Source organism: Lutjanus erythropterus, chromosome 3 (genome assembly GCF_056507025.1).
Source record: "Lutjanus erythropterus isolate fLutEry1 chromosome 3, fLutEry1.hap2, whole genome shotgun sequence".
Lineage (NCBI taxonomy): Eukaryota > Metazoa > Chordata > Actinopteri > Lutjaniformes > Lutjanidae > Lutjanus > Lutjanus erythropterus.
The window spans coordinates 26,586,736-26,606,906 of record NC_139319.1 but is presented as its reverse complement, the minus strand read 5'-3'; the positions used below and the strand labels follow the sequence as shown (position 1 = coordinate 26,606,906).

Genomic DNA, 20,171 nt, shown 5'->3' with positions numbered 1-20,171 from the left:
GAAAAACACTGAAATATGAAAAAGTAGACATCAGTCAAAATTAATTAATTATGATTAAAGGAAAATGAAGCGTAATGAAACATCCGCTCTTTCTTCACAAACCACCAATTTTCAAAAGGTCATACCAATTAGGATCTGGAGTCACATCACAGGCAGCTGCATCCTGACAGAGCTGCAGATTAATGTCAGTTTCATTAGTGTTTTTTTTTTCTCTTAATGCTGAGTTCCGGCAGTGCGTCTAGACTGGCCTGCTGACTCCTGCAAAAAGCAGCTACTTTTTAATGAGGAGATGACAGTTATCACGGCTCAGTTAAGTCTTTAAATATAAAACTTGTAGGCGTGTCAATCCAATTAGTGTGTGTACACTATACGTGCCTGACTTGTGCTATGCTGTTTCTGTCCTTCAAATGCTGCCCTCTCTGCCTGAAAAACAGAAATAAATACAGCATGTTAGGTTGTTCCTTCTGGAAACTGTTAATCAGAAGAAGCTGGCTGAGCAGCGATCATTAAAAGAGTAAAAATGAAAACAGGAGTGGCAAGTGAGGCGTGGGATGAAAACGAAATCAGATATGAAAGAAAACAAGACAGATACAACATGAGACTAACTCGGGTCTTGGCATGAAAAACACACCACATGATCTTTGCAACATCCTTTGCTCTCCCACTGGGAAATTCTCAACTTGCGTCTGTAGTGCTCCGTCCACGCTTCAAAGTCTTTCTCGGACTGAAAAGCTGAAACTGGAAATATTGACTCCTGTGGAATGGCCATTTTGGTTTGTGGCCCCTGTGTCAGCCCTGGTGTGGGGCCTGACATTTTGCATCCAGGCTACATGATGGAGCACGTGAAGCCACAGCACTCCTTCAGCAGAGTGAGGCCTGTCTTGGTGAAGGGAGAGGAGGTCTGCTGAGCCCTGGATGGTGGCCGTCTGGTCGATACACCTGAAGCACAGAAAAAAAAAAAAACAGGAGAAGTAAAACACTTTAAAAAGTTGTGGTGTATTGTGTTATGACAACTTCATCTACTTTATCCAAAGTTTGGCTGATTAATGACTCGACTAAGAGGAGCGCAAACAGGGATCTTTTTTTCAAACACGTCTAAAGCATAGCCTCAGTGCTCCCATTTCTATTTTATGGTGAATCAGTCAGTGGGTGTGTGAAGCGTCATCCTTCAAAGCCCTCAGGAGGAAAAATACCTTGAACAAGAAAAACATTTGGAACAAGGAAAATATTTGCCACTACTTATTTCCTCCTCAGTTCTCAGAACTTGCTATTACTTGTTGATACTGTGATGGGGGACAAAGTTGCAGCTCTGGTTATCCTGAAATACCTGTCTTCTTCATATTTCTTGGGAATTTGGACTTCAGGAAATCTGCCATTTCTTTATCTTCTTCCTTCTCCCTGTAGAAATCAATAAAGATTGATTTAAAATATGTTGGAATACAGGAATACATAAAGACTCAAATTTAAAGTGATCATAGCCTTAAAGGGATAGTTTGGATTGTTTGAAGTGGGGACGTATGATGTACTTCTCCATAGTCAGTGCACAATACAGTAGATGGCAGTTGATGCATGCCCAGTTTGGAGAAGCAGCAGGAGTACAGATGTAAGAACTTAATCAATATACTGCTGTGGACGGTTTTAACCACATATATATATATAAAAAAAAAACACTTAAAAAGTCAGTATCAGTTTAGAGGTACTCTATATTTAGAATGTTTCACTGCTTTACCTTCAGACAGCCGTTTCCAGCGGGAAATTGCCGTTATCCAAATATGCCAAACATAAGTCTCTCCAAAGCCGCTAGACTCTGTGGTTAATCTGAACTGACCCTTTACAACACCAAAGTCACACAATAAGAAACAACCTAACAGATCGAGGCAGCAGCAGATCAACTAGGTTAGGTTAGGTTGCAAGGTTAAATTACTGGTTTTGTTAAAGGAGTCTGGTGGCTTTGGTCAGGGCAATATTTTGCATATAATTGCGGTTATCTTTCAGAAAAGGCTGTCTGACAGCATGATATAGTGGTGAAAATATTCTAAATATAGTCTATATGTTTAAAGTGATTTAATCTTTTAGGTGGGGCTTTTTAGGCGGTTAAAATATGTGTTTCTTTGCTTAGCTTCCTACACTTCCAACAACTACTTCCTCAAACTGTGGGCACATTGACCGCCATCTACTGTAGGTTTAAGATCCCAAATCAGAAGTTGGCTAAAACACACCCTGAAGGGAATCCATCGTTACACAGATGTAAAAGTCAAACCTGGTGTCCTTTACAAGCTTTACACTTGCTGGACTTCCCATCTCTTCCACAAGTACTGAATGAACAATTCACCGAGGGCTGAGTTTTACTGAAGTGGAGAGATGAAACACCTTCCCAAGATACCCACTGGATAAGAAACCTAATACAGTTCTTGCTATCGGAAAGGATTAGATTTACTTGGAGAGGTTCTGTGGATAAATTCGATAAATCTGGCAGCCACTGTGTGTCTGCAAAGACATTCTCATACTGGATAAACATATCCCGCATATGTGAATATGTGGACATTAGGATGTATGTAACAGATATATACTGATATCAGTTACAAAGCTAACTGCCATGTCTGTCCTGCTTTGAAAATAAAAACTACAGAATTTTCTGTTGAAGGACAGTCAGGGGTAAAAAAAAAAAAAAGAGACATGGGCCTAACAATAGAAAGATCCCTATATTTATCAGCATTGACAACATGGCCTTGAGCGCCATCACAGCCGCTCCTCCCTGTGATCCATTACCACACTGTTGTTCTCCTGCTTCCTGCCTCTCACCTTCCCAACAGCCCTACAGCCTTTTCTCAGTTGCCAGCACAAAGTGTTGATCACACAAGCGAACAGCGTTTCATACTGTCTAAGAAATGGGGTGGTGAGAGGATTAAACCTAACAAATTCTGTCTACCACATCTGGTTGTGCGCTGTCAAGTCAAATTAGATTACAAACTGAGCATCAAGTTGAAGGGACAGTTCATCCCCAAATCAAAAATACATATTTTTTCCTATCCCTTGTAGTATTATTTATTAATCTAGACTATTTTGATATGAGTTGCTAAGGTTTAGAGATATCAGTTATAAAGATGTCTGCCTTCTCTCCCATATAATGGAACTAGAGGGCACTCTGCTTGCTCAAAGCACCAAAAAATACATTTGAAAAACTCAACAGCAATGTCTCTCTCCAGAAATCATGACCTGGTTATTCAAAATAATCCACAGACCTTGTAGTAAGCAGTTTTTTCATTTTCTTTCTTTACAGTTTCCGACCATATCACTGTGCACTGTTACATCCTACTCTTAGGGCCATTCATGACGTGCTGAGCTGTGCCGAGTCACTTCCACACACATCTCAGTACTTCTGTAGCCTTTAACAGATTCTTTGTGGTTTGTAGTTCTGTGGCTCTCTCTGCTGTTTTACATCCAGGTATCTGCTTTATTTTACTGTTTCATGTTGGTTTTAGCCAAATAACAATTGCGTGAAGTTACAACTGACGAAAAAACACAATTTCTGGATTTTGCTACTTCATAAGAAAAGCTTTTAAATAACAAAAAAGCAGAGAGCTTTCACTGTAAATTTAGAGGAAATTGAAGGTGTTTGTCCACCACTCGACTCAAGATGAGCACGCATCATTTCAGAGGCACTTGAAGCGGACTATTTTCTGCACAGTGATTCGGTTGATGGGTGCAATTGGATACAAAAAAAGCAGTTCCTGCATGACAACTGTGTCTGCGGATTATCTTGAGAAACCAGGCCATGATTTCTGGAAAGAGACATTGCTGTTGAGTTTTTCCACATGTCCAAATGTTTGTTGTTGTTGTCGTTTTTTGTTTGTTTTTCTTTGGTGTTGTGAACATCACAAGCTAGTGCCACCTAGGTCCATTATATTTGAGAGAAGCCAGACATCTCTATGGCTGATATCTCCAAATCTCAGCAACTCACACCAAAAGATGTGAGATGGAAAGATGGATAAATAGCACTTCAGGTACGAGATCAGCAAGTAAACAGAGATCTATTCATTTCCTGTTGATATTATGTTGTGTATCAGTGCTGCAGCAAAATATACCCACTATGGTGAATATCAGCCTGCTCTCATTCCAACTTATCACATGCCAACGTTTTGTTACTGCCCATCGGCATCTCATTCTGAAGCACCTGATACCTTGAAGTGGCTCAATGAGACACTACCAGAAAGTCTCTTTTAACCTTTGGTTAACATGGAGAAATGGTCACAGTTTGGGTAGGTGAAGACACAAAAACTACTTGAGTAGGTTACTATGTTACATTACATTTACATTACATTACATTTTTCACACAAGACATGAGGCTCACTCTCCTGTGTGAAAGTCCTGTTTGTCTGAGCCATACCATGTCAAAAGCAAAATTAATAAGCAGTAAAAACCTGCATTTAACAATGTGCAAAACAACCTTTTTAATATTTTGTAAAGATTTCTGTAGTTTTTTGTATCATGTGTGTGATGACAGTGAAATTGATTTGTTGTGTCTGGAAGGATTAAGACTTTATTTTTATTTTTTTAACCAATGGCAGCTCAACTTGCAGTTCTCACTGACACATGTTGACACATCTTTAATTAAAACGGCTCTCTGCTGTGCGCTCTGCAGTACACTCCTCACAGCGCTGTGCATGTTTCAGTGTTTTAATGGAGCGCAATGGGGCAGCTTTGTGGAAGCATGCATATGGATGACACTGAGCTAAGATACAACTTCAGCAGCAACGGAGACTCCAACCTGAGCCCTATCAGTCACTGTAAGAATGTTAATGAACGATGAAAAGGTGCGATCAAAGATCTGCGCTCCTCTGCATGAAAAAGAATCCCCTTTAGCCTTTTCTGGGAATTTAATGTGTGAACTGCTGGTCGGATTTCATTTTTTCCATTTTTAATTATTAATTCACAGCCTATAGTGTGAGACACCGAAGGACTCCTACCCAGCTGTAATGAGACCATCGAGGCAGAAACCCACCTGAGTCGTTCAAACTCCACATCGTCCACCAGGAAGTCTCTGGTCTCGACCAGCTTGTGGATCTGCTGCAGTAGTTCCTCTTCCTTCTGCCGGTCCTCGTTGGACTTGTCGTTATCTGCAGCACAAGACAATTGAGTATCTAGTGTTTGTTTAGGGTGTGTGATTATTAGTTTCCTTCCTGAGAATTAGATGAGAAGATCAATACCACCCTCATGCTCTGGGCATTAAAGGACCGGTGTGTAAGATTTAGTGACATCTAGTTGTGAGCTTTAAGTTTGCAATCACCTCATTTCTCTGTGTGGGAGAACCTGGCTGAAAAACTTAGGAAACATGTGAAACCATGCAACAATTCTTATTTTTAAGTATACACTAATGAAAACACACTCATAAATATTCTATTCAATTTCTGGTATATTCTGTCAAAATATTCCCTCAAATCTGTGTTTATGTTTGTGTGAGGATTAAAAAAAATGAGATATAACAAGTTAATTGCTGAACTTTAGAGGTGTTGGTAAATTTTTGAACTCTGGAGATGCTAAGCTAAGCTAATCACCTTCTGGCTCCAGCTTCATATTTAATGCAGAGCATGAGAGTGTTAACAATCTTCTCATCTACATCTCAGCTAGAAAACTAATAGTCATATAATAAATTAATGGATGAATTTTCATGTCAAGCTGGCAGAAGTAACAAATACTTTGTTATTGTTTTCAGGTATCTGTATTTTACTTGAATATTTATTTCTCTGACATTTTTTTTGTGCTCCCTGCATTTTAACACAAATATCTGTACTTTCTACTCCTTTTATTTTCAAGACGTTTGTTACTTTAGTTGTAATGCATGCATGTAATGCAATGCAAATTATTGATTCTTTTAATTTTTCAGAGCCTGTACTTTTTCACTTTTACTAGAGTAAAGAAGCTGAATTAATACTTCTTTTTTACTGTCTGTACTTCTATTTGAGTAAAGAATATGTATACTACTGCCATCTCTGAGCAAAGGTAGTCATGAATGTGGGATCTATATTCTCAACTAATTCTTGCAAGAATGTGAATCTCCCTTCAACTTGTTTTTACCCTTTATCCGTCAACATCAGTGTCCAGAGGACTCTTACCTGGTACGGACACTAATTTGTGCAGCTCCTTCTTCAGGCGAGTGATCTCCTTGCACAGCTGAATGTCATCCATCCTGCGCCAGCATGATCAAACACAAGAAACACACAGACACTTACAAGCACTGCACATGCTGCATATCAGCTCACTTGTACTTTAAAGGGTAACGAGGAATGCAATCTTGACTCTACTGTTTGGGAAAATGAAATTCAAACAAAGAAAGCGTGATTTTGGTCTTACAGGCTGTTTCACACAGGAGATGACTTTTCTGAGCAGAAATCCCTGTGACGTCTCTGATAGCTTTCACTCTCTGCCTTTCTGTATCACCGTCTTTCTCTTTCAACGGCCCTTCAAGTCAGTGAATCATTACTGACACTGAGGTGGGGTGGAAGACTCTGTGCCTTCATCTTCTGACGGAGTTAGAGGCCCTCATGTAACCCCAGTATCACAACAACCGAGTCTTTCTTTGAGACACAGACACACACATATACAGGTACTCACAAGGTCAGACACCAAATCTCCCACACTTACACACATTAATCAATGTGCTGCTCGCTGCCACCACTGGGCTTCATCTACCTGTCTTGTAAAGATGCTCTCCACAGATGTGTGGGTGGAGAAATGGCCATGAGGTTTGGAATACAAATGATTCGCTCACTCGAGGTAAACACACCTTGGGGTTTTGTTTGTTTGTGGGCTGCAGGGAGAAAAAAAGGTGCTTCAAACCGTGACTCTCTCTCATCTCCGTCCTGTTCCCTTCCACCTCCTCCTCCTCCTCCTTCTCTCATGCTCCCATTTTATCAGCTTGACTCGCTCTTGCTACTCCTCACACGCCACTCCTCCCAATCCCCCGACTGTCTGAGCAGTATCTTTCAGAGGAGTGGGTGAATAAATATCCATGCATTAGCCTGCATAAAGGAAGCAAAGGTAAAGCCATGGAAATTTTGATGGGTGATGGGGAGAAATGAGGGGAGAGAATAAACGGCAGTGGTGTGTTTCTGATACCAAGGTGTGTCTGGAATTGAAAAATGGCTGAAATAATTTGAACAGCTCTCTCAGGAACAGTGGGAAAGAGAGGGGATGACATGCAGCAAAGGAATGCAGGTTGGTATTGAATCTGGACCACTGTGTTGGGGACATAGCCCTGGACACATGGTCTACCTGGTGAACTACTGAGGTACCCCAAGTTCAGAAACCTGACCTTTAATTATAGTGCAGCAACTCCGTCGGTCAGTATGTTGTTTTATCAACGATGGATATCAGTCTGTTGGTCCAATACTTTGGTTCAGAGTGAAATATTTTTTGCACAAATAGTCATGGTTTCCCTGAGGACAAAATATTTTAATCCAGCACCACAAATAAACCAAAATTATGTCCAGCGTACTAACATTAGCATGTTTACATGGAAACATCAGGGCATTACTTCAGCTCAAAGAAGAGCTGTAGAAACTGTAGAATGTAAAGCTGAGCCTGAGGTGTCCTAAACAACCCCAGTGCCGTCAAGAACACTGGTCAATGAGCGATTCCACAATGACACAGGTTGTGTTCAATGACAATCTTTTGTAATGTCCAGCTGTTTTTATATGTTTGTTTAATTGTTTAATTATGACTAAGGTGTCCCCAAAGGGTTAGACAATGGAGGAGGTTGTATATTAGTGGCATCTAGTGGTGCGCTTGTAAACATCTTGTCACACTCTCCCCTTCCAAGCACATAGGAGAACCTACGATGCCCACAAAGCTTGTGTAAAAAACACTTAAGTCCGTATCTAAAGCCAGTGTTTGGTTTGTCCATTCTGGGCTACTGTAGAAACATGTCGGTCTGCGGCAGACTTCTTGGATGAGGACCTGTACCTTCTTTAGATATAAACAGCTCATTCAAATACAACCTTGTTTTTGGGTGATTAAACACTTATGAAAATATATTAAAAACAACCAAAATTTATGCCAGGATGCAAACTCCAGGCTCCTGAATGAAAGCTTTGCTCGTCCACCACCCTCACCTCCACAGCCACACTTTCCACCTTGTCACATTATTTTCTGCACTGGCTCTGAACTTTGGCAGTGGACTGAGCTGCAGATGGCAACCATGAAACCAAATTAAAGTGACTCACATGTATCTGAGCTCTGACTCCCTCCTGACCAAGACGTCCCTGATCCTCTCGATCTTAAAAAGCTCCCCCTCAATGTCGTCCACGGTGATGGTGGAGTCCGCCATGGATATCACGTCGTCCTCTGACGGAGAGAGAGAAAAAGTAGAACAGATTTTAGTCTCGGTGAATGTTGTAAAAGACCATGTGATAGACAAATATGCAAAATATCTGACAAAAACTCAAATATATTTAAATTCTTTTCTTTATTATAGCGTGTTAAGAGCATGCTAGTTTAACTGACAAATACTATACAGAGACAGGCGACATGCTCAGGAGCTAAAATTATCCAATTCACCGCTGCAGAACAATAACTGCATATGAATGTGCATTCTCAACTGTATAAACAGCTGCAGCAGATGTACTCTCAAATCACTGCTTGTTGAGGTGCAGAGCATCACAGCCAAATTACCATGTGTCAGTGGTTGGCATGACTCAGATGGCTGCTCTGTCTCTCTCTCACACACACACATGCACTCATGTACACACACACACACGCACACACACACACACAAAACTGATTAACTGCATAAACCCAGGTTGGTGGGTCAGCCCAGGAAATTATCCTCCCTCCAGTATAGCTGTCGGTTACAGACTGCAGTCCTGTCTACCTGCCTTGTTCTGCTGTAGAGAGATAGCAGTTTACTGTTCAGTCATTCAGTGTCAATCTTTCAGCACAACATAATCTCCCTGTGCAATCACCACCAGAGCTGAAGTTATTGGTGGGATAATCAATTGGTCAGCTGACAGAAAATTAACCGGCAACAACACTAGGAATACACGATATGGATTTTTTTTTTTTTAGCTGATATAGATAACCAGTAATAACCTGCTTCTCACGACCAACACTGATAAGATAAGTGATCATTTCACATTTAATATTTAAATCTAATTTAATATTTCATAGCTCTGACCAAAACAAATCTAACTGACATCACCTTTACAACAAAAACAAAGAGCATTTCTTACTGTTCAAATGTTTTTCAATTTTTCCTAGTATAGCCCATCAAAAAATGCAGGAAGTACTCAACAGAAAATTAAAGGCTTTTATAGAATCATAAATCTATGACTGCTTAGTCTGGAGATATAACTAAGCAGCCTAACCTTCTCTTTAAGCTGTGGTCAGCTAAAGAAAATCTTGGTCAACTTAAACTCTACCTATTCAAGCAATCAATTGGTCCACGGGGAAAAAAATTTGATGTTACCTCTAGATTAATTAAAGCTGCCACAGTGCACTGAGTGTGTTGCTGGTAGCCTAACAGAGGCTAATCAGAGTTACACAACGCTGGCAAGGAAATTAATTCCTGATGTTTGACCATTTCTTTTTCACACTTAGCTATATTGTTAAATTCAGTGCATGTCTATCGTTTGACCAGAAGGCCTCAGCCGTTACTGGCAGATCACAAACCAGCATTAGACTCATAAATATGATCCTTTTCAATCATCAGTTTTGACCCACGACAGTGTGTGGTGGTGTCTGTATTGGTAAAGACACTGCCCTTTAGTTGCACAGTATTTCCTTATTTTTTCCCATTGTTTTGCTGTATATGGGACTTTGATTTTGTATTATTGACTCTATTCATCAGCTGCTTTCATTATCAGAATATTACATAATAATAATTTATTAACCCGATATTGTGGAGTCCTAATTTATATCATTGTTTTGTCATTTACCAAACAAAAACTCCTTTTATTTCATTGTAAACTGGGTTTTGTTTTGGACATTTGGATATTTTCCACTATTTTCTGCAAACTTACTGCTAAAAAAATTGATTAATTGAAATAAATTGTTAGTTCCAGCTCTAAGTAACATTACTTATGAGTAATTGATGCAATTAATGGCAAATCTACACACAGAAGCAGTTTAATGTGATATAAGGATTCACCTTGCTTGGATCTTGGTGGAAAACACATCTGTAATTACAGGTTATTCTATGTTACAGTTTGCTGTCTGACCATGGTACAACATTAAATGATAATTTAAGACAATTGAATGTTACACAAAACCAAAAACCAAGAGACACAACTTTTTGTTTGTAGGGTCAGAGTAAAATCAAGATAGAAAAAAGTCTACATCAATACTGGTTTCAAGCATAATCAATGGGCAATGAATAATTGAATGTACCTCGCCTCAAATAATTTCACCATACTGTATGTGTATGGGAGCAACAGAATGGTTCATGATTATTTCAACAGACCAATGAGATGATAGTAAGTAATCCCTGTAGAAATGTCTCACACACAGCAGCTGTGCTTTCAAGCAATTAAATAATCACATACTAACTGCATAGAGGATGACTTGGTGAGTAGAAATAATAAACGCAATGTTAAAGTCTGTGTTTCAAATAAAACATACATTTCGTAATGAAAAATCAATCCAAGATCTAACATAAAGAATCTGCTCCAAACAGCTCTGTAATACTTTTTAATGAATCTGTCCCAGGGTCCCTGCAGTATAAAAGGACATCAAAGCGTTACACACAGTTAGCTGCATGAGAGGCAAATACACCAGCACATCAAACATCTCACACCACCAGCTTGTACAGGAGTATCTGTTTTAGTCATGCACATTAAAATATACACAATAGATTTAATTTAACCCAGGATCGAAGCATGGTTGACCTTGCTGAATGTAGATGATCAAAGACCTCCAGTGACTGTCGCGACTGCAACTGAAGGAAATCACCACCGCCTGCTCTCGAATTGTTCCATTTAACAGTCCTGGATAACTGTCAGCTCCCGCAGAGAGCTGCACAACATGTGAACCCAGACAGACACAAGCAGGGAGACACCAATACCACCACCGACAGACTCATCCTGGGGCCCTTAAATGCTCCTTACATACACACACCATTACTTAGTAGAGCTCCAGCATGAAATATCTCTATTCTAGTCACATTTAGCCTTGGGGAAGGTGGGAGCTGACTGGGTTCAAAGTGCTGTGAAGACACATCTTCTGCACTGGCATGAAAAGAGGCAGAATAGACGAGAACTGTATCATAATCATTCAGACTGGGATTGTATGACTGCGGGGTTGTAGTAAAAGCACCCTGGGAAGCATTAACCATGCTTGGTGATAATTACTGGTTTACATTGACTCATAGCCCTGCTGGCATTAATTCTTTGTTTGGGGGCTTGTGACCGCAGTTTGTTTTGTGTGGCAGACAAAAAAGGGACCCTGAGGTACAGGCAAACATCTTTATACACACTGTTACTATGACAAAATGTGGCTGACATCAGTGTAATGTCAATTCAACCTTGACGTCTTAGAGGAGAAAGCACTGAGTGAACTGCACAGTGACTGTTAGACTGTGTTAAGTATCTTTGCTTCCCCATTTGTTTTGAAAATGTTTAAGTTAATTAAAGTGCATTGCATAATAAAGTAGTGAATAATCATTGTCTCTAAGGATGCTAAGTTAAAATATAAAAGATTATTTCCCACTAAAATGTAAGAGGACTGCTTGAAAGCAGCATAATTATGGAGTTAGACCCCGAGGGCGATTAGCCAAGCTTAGCACGAAGACCAGGAGAAGGAAGATTCCTTTCCAAGATTTTTCTTTTCAAGTTTACAACTTTAAAATGACAATTTGCTATTAAGTAGGCCTACAATTTGAATTATTATCCAAACTATTAACAAAGTGGACTTTCTCACTCTCAAATAAAACAGCTGAACAGATGCAGCAAACACTCTTAATTGTCAAGCACAGGTATCATGCATCACTACTGATTAATTGCTGGAACGGAGCCCTCGTTAGTGTTATTAGTTTCACTTGTGCTTTTCTGCTGTGCTCAGATCAGTAAGACAAGTGTGAAAAGGTGATGGTTCTATGATTCTAACAGACTGAGTGGACTATCTGATTCATGACATTATCACAGAACATGTCACTTGCACGGCAGAGGAACACATAACTTGTCATAATGATTCACGTCAAAAACCAAATGTGTGTCTCACAATTCAGAAAGCTTTGACGAGGTAAGTGTGCACATTTTACCTGGACAGGAAGTTGTGTTTAGTTCTAGTTGTCAGCATTGATTCTCTGTGTGGTGTGTTTTTGTGTGTACCTGAGAGTGAGAAACTGAGAGTGAAAGAAAAAGGAAAAGTGTACACACTGTTTGTATTCTCATCTCAGACTGCGCTGTGTTTTCACGCTGCATACTCATTACTTTACAGCTCTCGAGATGTGGTGTGAGATAATTTACCAGCAGTAACACCTAACTTTATAAAGCAGATGATCTGCTGACAAAACATCATATCTCAGCCATCACCACTTAATTAGTCATATACTGGTCAACAAACTTCAGTCACTGAGTTCAGGTGTTTTTTTGTTTTTTTTTAATGAATGAAATGTACGTCCTGAGGGTTGTTAGTATATTCATCCATCATTATAGACAACATGTTTTGCTGCAGAGGCTCTCAAGGACAGGTTATTCTGCCACTGAGCAGTTATGACTCATCACTAGACCTCAGTGAGACGTTCTCGTCTTTACACTTTCTCCCCTTTCTCACTCTCTCGCAGTTTAGCGTTGCTCATCATCTCCTTTTGCTTTTCCTCATTTCACCCCATACCTCCCCTCCTCTGCCCTCTCTTCATCCAAACCCCCGAAAATGCTGCGAATTACATCATGGGCTGAGTTTACAGTCTTTTTACGCCGCCACAATGCGCTTAACGCCTAATGAGGTAGAACAGCATCCTGACAGACAGATCAGCCAGATTAGAGACCAAGAGGCAGAAGAGGAGGAGGAAAAGAGGAGGAGGGCTGAGGAGAAGGGGGTGAGATGAATAAAGACGAGTGAAATCTTCCAGTGAAGAGGAAAAACAGATTGACTATGATTCTGCACAGGTTTCTAAACTTCCCACCTGACTGATCACATGAATGCTACAGATGGTGTGTTAGTATCAACTGATTAACTGTTTCACTTTTCCTTTTTTTTTATTGAATTTCTTTGGGTTTGGAGCTTTTGGTTGGACAAAAATTTATATTTTCCTCTATTTTCCGACATTTTATAGGTCAAATGTTTCAATACATTTATGTTTTTAGGCTGTTCAGCGATATACAATATATATCTCAATATACACAGTGTCTAAAATAATTCTCACATAGTGCAAATAGATGATGATCTTAAAGAATATGATGCAACCCAAACATCTTCTTAAGTATCAAAATGAGCTCAAACAGCTACAGCAGTGAAATGCAACATGCACATAATGCAGCAGTAATATTAATCTGAAAACATAATATATAGTACAGCTGTCACAATACCAGAGTTTTAAACTTCAATACAACATACAACAACGTATAATATTGATAACTCTTTCAAAAAAAAAATGCCCTCTGCACAATATTAGGTAACTTATTTCTTATTTCTTAACTGAAGGCTTCGATGAGTATAGATGTTTTTTGTTTGTTTTTAAATAACTTTGGTACTTATGATACTATAATTAACACACATTGTATCCTTTTAAACACATGATACTGAAAAAGTACTTAAGTATTGTTACCTGGAAAAGTCAACACTTATGCCGTATCCCAATATTACAATATCCAAAACAGTATTGAGTCTCATATATTACTATATATCTATATTATATCAATATACTGGCCAGCCAAATGTATTGTGTTTATTTTGTGAAAGCACAAATAGTCCCCACAATATTGTTGCAATACTGCTAAATATCAATATTAATGTATTTGGCCAAAATTATTGTGATATTTGTTTTTGTCCTTCTTGTCCAGCCCTACTCAATATGCCATAAAGAGCTTCAGTGATTCCTGACCTAATAGTCTATTGAATGCTGCAGAGGGGTTCAATGTCCTGCCAAGTCCCACATGTGGGTCATTATTTATCATTTGAAGTGCGGGACACTGAGTAATGGACCCTCACTGCTCTCTTACACAAGTCTGGACGCACACACACACACACACACACACTAGAAGAACAGACACCTGTGGATTCTTGACATTTTCAGAGCTGCTGGTTGTGATGCAACTGGAAAAATACATTGATTGGTTCTTAACTAGGACAACACAAACCTATGACAGGAATATCAAGGTGATGCAATAGATTATATAAAAAATAGAAACAGATCGAGATAACAATAAATCCACTCATGACAGCACCGAAGACACTGAACTCAATGTAGCAATGACAATAAGAACATCAGTGGAACATCAGGAGAACTGAGAGTAATATATTTCTTAGTGAATAAACCGGCAAGTAATAATAACACTGCAGAAACCTGATTTGTTGGTATCTCTGCTCCATTGTGTGCGCTCCAGTGATCCGTACTGGTGAGGAGGTCCTTGTTTCTTCTCCATGGCTCCAGCAGCTGCTTCTCTCCTCTCTCCAGTGTCAGTGGCTGGGAAACAACTACAGGGGAGGGTCTCGCAGTCTGCCGTATTTCATTGAGTCATCAGCAGGCAGTGACCAACCTGTAGAGGCAGAGAGAGGAAGAGATGCTCCGGTGTGGCAGCCTCCAGCAGCTCTGGCAGGTGCAGGCGTGTGTGTGTGTGTGCAGCACTGAAGAGTCTCCTTGTGTTAACCAATGCTCAAGCTGGTTAGATAGTGACTTGATAGTGCCACCTGGTGGCCATGAGAGGGTTCATTCACCGAGGCAAATCTACTAAAAAAAAAACCCACTTCCTCTGGTATTCAGCTCAGAAACCATGGTTTATTCAGAATAAAAATAATTTCTGAGTTTCAGGTAGATATTTACAGATTTACTCTAAAACACAACCACAGTTTTTACAAAACAAAGTAATTTATTTACAGAATTACATTTGTCTTTAATGGCATCATCTTTACACATATATATGTATATGACATTGAAAATAATGTGCAAAATTTATCATGAATTTCAAACTCACGATTTTGCCCTGCCAGGCCTGCAGACACACACACAAACACATGATTTTATGCTGTGCACCCAATAATAACACATCACTTCCAGTTCCTGAGGCTGCTGACCTTTACTGCCTGAGAGCTCACCTGTGGGAGGGAGTTCATCAGACTGTGTAAGCGAATGATGGATATTATAGCTATAGAATGTGGTTGTGAAGCATAAGAGAAAAAAAAAAACATCACAAAAACAATGCCTTTATCTTTTTCATGACTAACAGCTGATCAATAGTTGTGTTCTTGTTGTATCTTGAACAGCCTTAGAGCCTTTTTTCTTTAAAGGAAGCTTGTCTGTCATTGATTAAATGGACGACCCCTGACTAAGTGATAGATTTCCTGAATATTTCATATTATATTTAAATTGAGATTTATTTTAAGTTTATATAATCTAAACTTTGGAAGTTGAATCAGTAGGATTTGTCAGTTACTGTTTGTAAACTCACCAGAAAGATAGTTTATTTGTTGAGTCTCACTCCCAGGATGTCAAACACAGACAGTTTGGGTTGGTAAAGCATCTAGCACAGCAAAATAATGAGAAAAATAGCGAGATACAGGCAGAGGGCAGGGTCTCTGTGGATGCAGGCATTGCCACACCCTTCTGGTGGGTCACGGCTGAGAGATGATTTTTGTATGAGTCTCTGCACTGTTTTCTGGATAACCCTGCATATTTTGCCTTTAAAAACAACAATGTACACAGAAATGAAGTGGTGGTTGGGAACCAGTGACTTAGAGGATATCATATTATAGCATAATGACATATCAAAAATGACATGTAGTCATAAGTCATATTACTTTACACACAGTAGCTGCACTGTTGCTCCACTCCCACAAAGAAGTGATTTAAAAATGCAGTTTTAGTGCAAAAATGTGCAGTTTATCATCTTCTACTGTAACAAACGGCAACATCAGAGGTGATTTTCAAAGCTTCAGGCTGATACACTTGAATGTGTGCAAGTTTCACTTTGAGTGTCCCCAAGTTCAGCAACTCATCTAGTATATTATCATACATGCAACACAGGATCATGCATGTCTGGTTAATAGTCAGTGGCTCCAAAACAAAGTCAGCAGTCTTTAGTCTGACAGCTACTTTATATGTAGCTCAGTCACTCTGTTCATGATCCATGTGTCTGTCTGTAAAAACACAACAGTCGCTTCTGTTCTGTGGTAATAACAGACATTGCATGTGGCTCTAGCTTCTACACAGAACATAGTGTGGTTCTAGAAACTTTCCACGACATTTCCAATCATTACACACAACACCTTCACCTTGCAGCTTGCATTGCAGCAGCTGCAGGAATAACAAGTTAATTGAATGATTCAGCAAGACAAAGGCAACAATGAGCTGCCATCTGTCATCGTACCAGTCTTTCAACAATCTGCACGCTCCGAAGCTGACAGGCCAGCAGAGTCTGTAAGTCTGTGTGTGTGTGTGTATCTGTGTCTCAAGGAGGCAGAGAAAGGTAGTGTGTCTATGAAGCAGAACAACTGTCACAATCAACCCTTCAAATCCGATTTTTTTCCAGATTGCCTGTGAAGTTTTAGGAATATGTCATGGCATTAGTGATCTAATTGTCAGCAGGCCTGAAATCTTTCATGAAAACAGGCGCTTACTTGATTTTCACTGTCGATCGCTCCAGTATCACAGGCAATATTCTTCTTTGGCTTTATTACAATCTATGTGCAATTACTGATTGTCTTTAAAAAAATGCAAAGTAGTTCACACATGGAGAGTGAATCACTGTTCAGAGTTCAATCAATGTAATAACATTTGGTTCCTGTTACTGTAAAACAAGTCAACTGCTTATTCCATCAGCTGCAAGTCACTCATGTGCTGTATGTGTTGAATCTGATGTGAAGACGTTGGCCTCAACATTCTGGTTTCAGGAGCAGCTCGGTGTGACTCAGAGGTGATGCCTTTTGTCTTTCCATGTTTCATACAGTACTTCTGAATTCTTAGAAGCAAGAACCATCCCTGCCATCGAAACACTCAGTGTGGATGGTTATTTCTCATGATTCTCTTCGGGGTTACACTTCATCATGTCAAGTGATGATGCCAGCAAATGTGTTGATTGGTAGAGGAAGTCCTTTGTTCATGTATTTGCTCAGTCCAGCATCTTTGTCCTCTCCCAGCTTGAATTTGGACCTCATGGTTTTCTGGACGCAATATCCAGGATCAAGACATGGGGAGATCTCGATGCTACAACAAAAAGAGGTACAAAACAGACCCATCAGTTTGAGTTGCACAAAAACTGGGTCTAGATTTACCAATATTAAGATTTAAAAGGTAATATTAGCTATTTGTTCTAAATTTGCAAACTACTCTTGATATAAAGAAAAAGAATCCAGTTGAGAAAGTAATGAAAATCAAGCTGTGACACAAACTAAACCCCAGCAGAATGATTTCAAATACAAATTGCAAGGCTCCACTTTAAAACTGTGGAGGGTCGTTTGATCTGCTGCTGCTTTGATCACAGTGATGCTATCACTGATATATTTTCTAACCAATGAAACGGCAAACCTTTATATGACCTACGATCAGTGGTGTAACAGTCACTTTCAGTAAAGCTGAGTGTGGACTCTCTTACCTCTGCACATCTCTGTAAGTCCTGCGACTGTCTCTGTCCAGAGTAACAGTGAAAGATCGACTCTCCAAAGTGCGAATCTTAATGTTACTGGTCCGAATCTTTGACTCCTGAGAATTCGAAAATAAAAGGATAAAGGGATTATTTACATTCTATGAGTTGTTTTAATATAAACAGCATCTGTCAGGATTACTCACTACATTTTGAGCACTAGGGTTTGTTTTGCTAGTCTGGTCTGGTGCTCAAGGTTTGAGTTTACGCCAGCTGACTGAACTGTCATTTGTCATTTTGTTCGTAAATGCACCAGATGTAAATGCACCAGAATGACACCAGGATGTCAAATACAGACAATTTGCAAATTTAAGTATCCTGAGCACAGCAAAAAAATGTCAACAATACAGATTTACAAGCAAAAGGTGGAGTCATTAACATTAACATTAACCCTTCATTGAAAATTACTGCAGGAAGTACAAACTTAAGAAATTACTGCAGGCCACATAAAATGCAACAGCCACTTAACTCATGGTTAAAACTATAAACCAACACAAAAAATACATTTTTCAACATAAACCACCATATTCTGACCATTACAAACACTAAAAAAGTAAAATATGTATTTTGGAACACAAAACGGGAAACTAGTGAGTAGTAGTGAGTAGTGAGCAGTAGTCACAGCTGAGCAGAAGAACTAAGTTGTTAACTAGCTTATGAAACACACTGCTGAAAAGTTATTAAACAATAATCCCAACCTTTTCCCAATATAACACTCATCTAACCCTGTCACTGACTGCTATGTTAGCGAGGTAGCTAGCCAGCTATAGTTTCAGTGCAGTCAGTGACATAGCAGATGAAAAGGTGACAGGACTTCCTGGTTGCCCTGTTAAGGTTACTGCATTGTGTTGTTAATACAAACTCAACACTTCCAGTACCTGTGTCTAAAGTAGACATAAGTAGACATCGTTTTCCAAACAGGTCTTTTATTGTGAAACATTTACAGGAACATGTTGTGGTAAACATGCAACTCCACTCTATTTCATGGACCATTATGTTCAATTTGGGAGCAGATAAGTCACATATGAAAATTCATGGTAAAACTCAGAGTTTCTAGTCTGGCATTTAGCTTAATATCAAACCGGTATGTAAATTTTTAAACCGGCCCTGCCCTATTATCAGTCAACAGTTTGAGAGGTATTGCCATGACTCACCACAGTGTTGTTTTTAGTTTTTGTTGGCGATTCGTTCAATGTCAGTGTCAAACAGTTCAGATCTATGAGACAAATGTAGAGACAAAAGTCAGCATGAGAGTAGGACACAGTCATAAAATACACAAAAACATAGACTGTATGTATGAAATACTGAGTGTGTTATAGATAATACTGCACCTTCGGTTTCATTGGAAGGAATAGCGCTGATCTGAGCGCCTGATGTCCTGACTGAGAGTCCTTTGTCAATGTCTCGGCCACTTAATGTCACCTGGACACACACACACACACACACACACACACACACACACACACACACACACACACACACACACACACACACACACACACACAGAAATACAAAGCATACAAGCATAAGAGGTTATGCATTCACACAAAGGCAACCCGCACAGAAACAAATCTGATGTGGAATTTCTGAGCAATCCTTCCAGTAACTGATATGGAATTTGGCCACAGTGATACACCCATGGCAGTAATCTCAAAAGGAAACAATGGATCTGAGAAAACTACCTCACCTAAATGTACTAACTTACCTTTCTGTAATTCATCGAGACAACAGCTCCGCATACCTCCGCTGAACTCTTTTTCTGTTTATCTGTTTGAGAAACATGTATGTGGTTAAACTTAGATGTGCACTCACACATGCAAAGCTGTGCACAGAAAAACACAAATAAAAAAAATAAATAAAAAAAAATAAAAAAGGAAAAAAATTCTGTACATGCATGCACAATTCACCTCTAATTGATGCTGAGATCTGTCTGAATTCAGGAAACTCCATTTCTAGATGTGTAAGAAACACATCTTCCACAGGATCCTTAGTCATCACGGTGAATGTGATCTATTAGAAAACAAAACAACTTTTAAAAAACAAACAGACATTTGAAAAATGTGAATTTGAAACGTGGATATTTTTGTGTTAATGGTTTTGGTATAAAGCTGATGCTCCAGATTCTGTTTTTAATGCTCTTGAATGAACATCTACATATAGAACGACTACCTTAACAAAGTAGACGGTGAAGTAGACGGGCTGCTGGCCGGTGCGCACGTAGTAGGAAATTACATCAGACACGAAGGGGTCTTTTGGCCTCCCAGGGTTGGCTTGTTGCTGAGAAGAAAAAAGGATTGTGAAATGAACTGTCTGACTGCATAATGCTCTAACCACAAGCTCATTTTGGTCATACGAAGTGAATATAATGAGTCACTCAAAGGT

The 20,171-nt window shown here is 39.4% G+C and overlaps 2 protein-coding genes across 5 annotated transcripts in view; both read right to left on the bottom strand.

Moving 5' to 3' along the window:
• Positions 1-15,160, bottom strand: pik3r6a (phosphoinositide-3-kinase regulatory subunit 6a). Its single transcript, XM_084715632.1, has 6 exons — positions 14,498-15,160; positions 8,223-8,343; positions 6,114-6,187; positions 5,003-5,117; positions 1,328-1,398; positions 1-939 (listed from the first exon to the last, which is right to left on the bottom strand). Exons 1-6 carry the CDS (start codon positions 14,574-14,576, stop codon positions 827-829), a joined length of 573 nt encoding a protein of 190 aa, XP_084571758.1. The 5' UTR covers positions 14,577-15,160; the 3' UTR covers positions 1-826.
• An 819-nt stretch (positions 15,161-15,979) lies between these two features.
• pik3r6 (phosphoinositide-3-kinase regulatory subunit 6) overlaps positions 15,980-20,171 on the bottom strand; it is a 32,456-nt gene continuing 28,264 nt past the window's right edge. For all 4 annotated transcript variants that reach the window (XM_084715628.1, XM_084715630.1, XM_084715631.1 and 1 more), the window contains 7 exons: positions 19,959-20,066; positions 19,697-19,799; positions 19,495-19,556; positions 19,121-19,211; positions 18,944-19,005; positions 17,742-17,848; positions 15,980-17,353 (listed from right to left, as the gene is read on the bottom strand). In XM_084715628.1, coding sequence (XP_084571754.1) covers positions 17,197-17,353; positions 17,742-17,848; positions 18,944-19,005; positions 19,121-19,211; positions 19,495-19,556; positions 19,697-19,799; positions 19,959-20,066 — 690 coding nt within the window. In that variant the 3' untranslated portion in view covers positions 15,980-17,196. The remainder of the gene's footprint in view (positions 17,354-17,741; positions 17,849-18,943; positions 19,006-19,120; positions 19,212-19,494; positions 19,557-19,696; positions 19,800-19,958; positions 20,067-20,171) is intronic.

Bases quoted from the DNA above. Each gene is read 5' to 3' on its own strand.
- pik3r6a (XM_084715632.1), bottom strand. From the start codon at position 14,576: ATGGAGAAGAAACAAGGACCTCCTCACCAGTACGGATCACTGGAGCGC. The intron at 5,118-6,113 runs GTAAGAGTCCTC...CTTGTGCTGCAG, and splicing joins CAAATTAGTGTCCGTACCAG to ATAACGACAAGTCCAACGAG. The intron at 940-1,327 runs GTATTTCAGGAT...TCTGTGCTTCAG, and splicing joins AAGAAATATGAAGAAGACAG to GTGTATCGACCAGACGGCCA.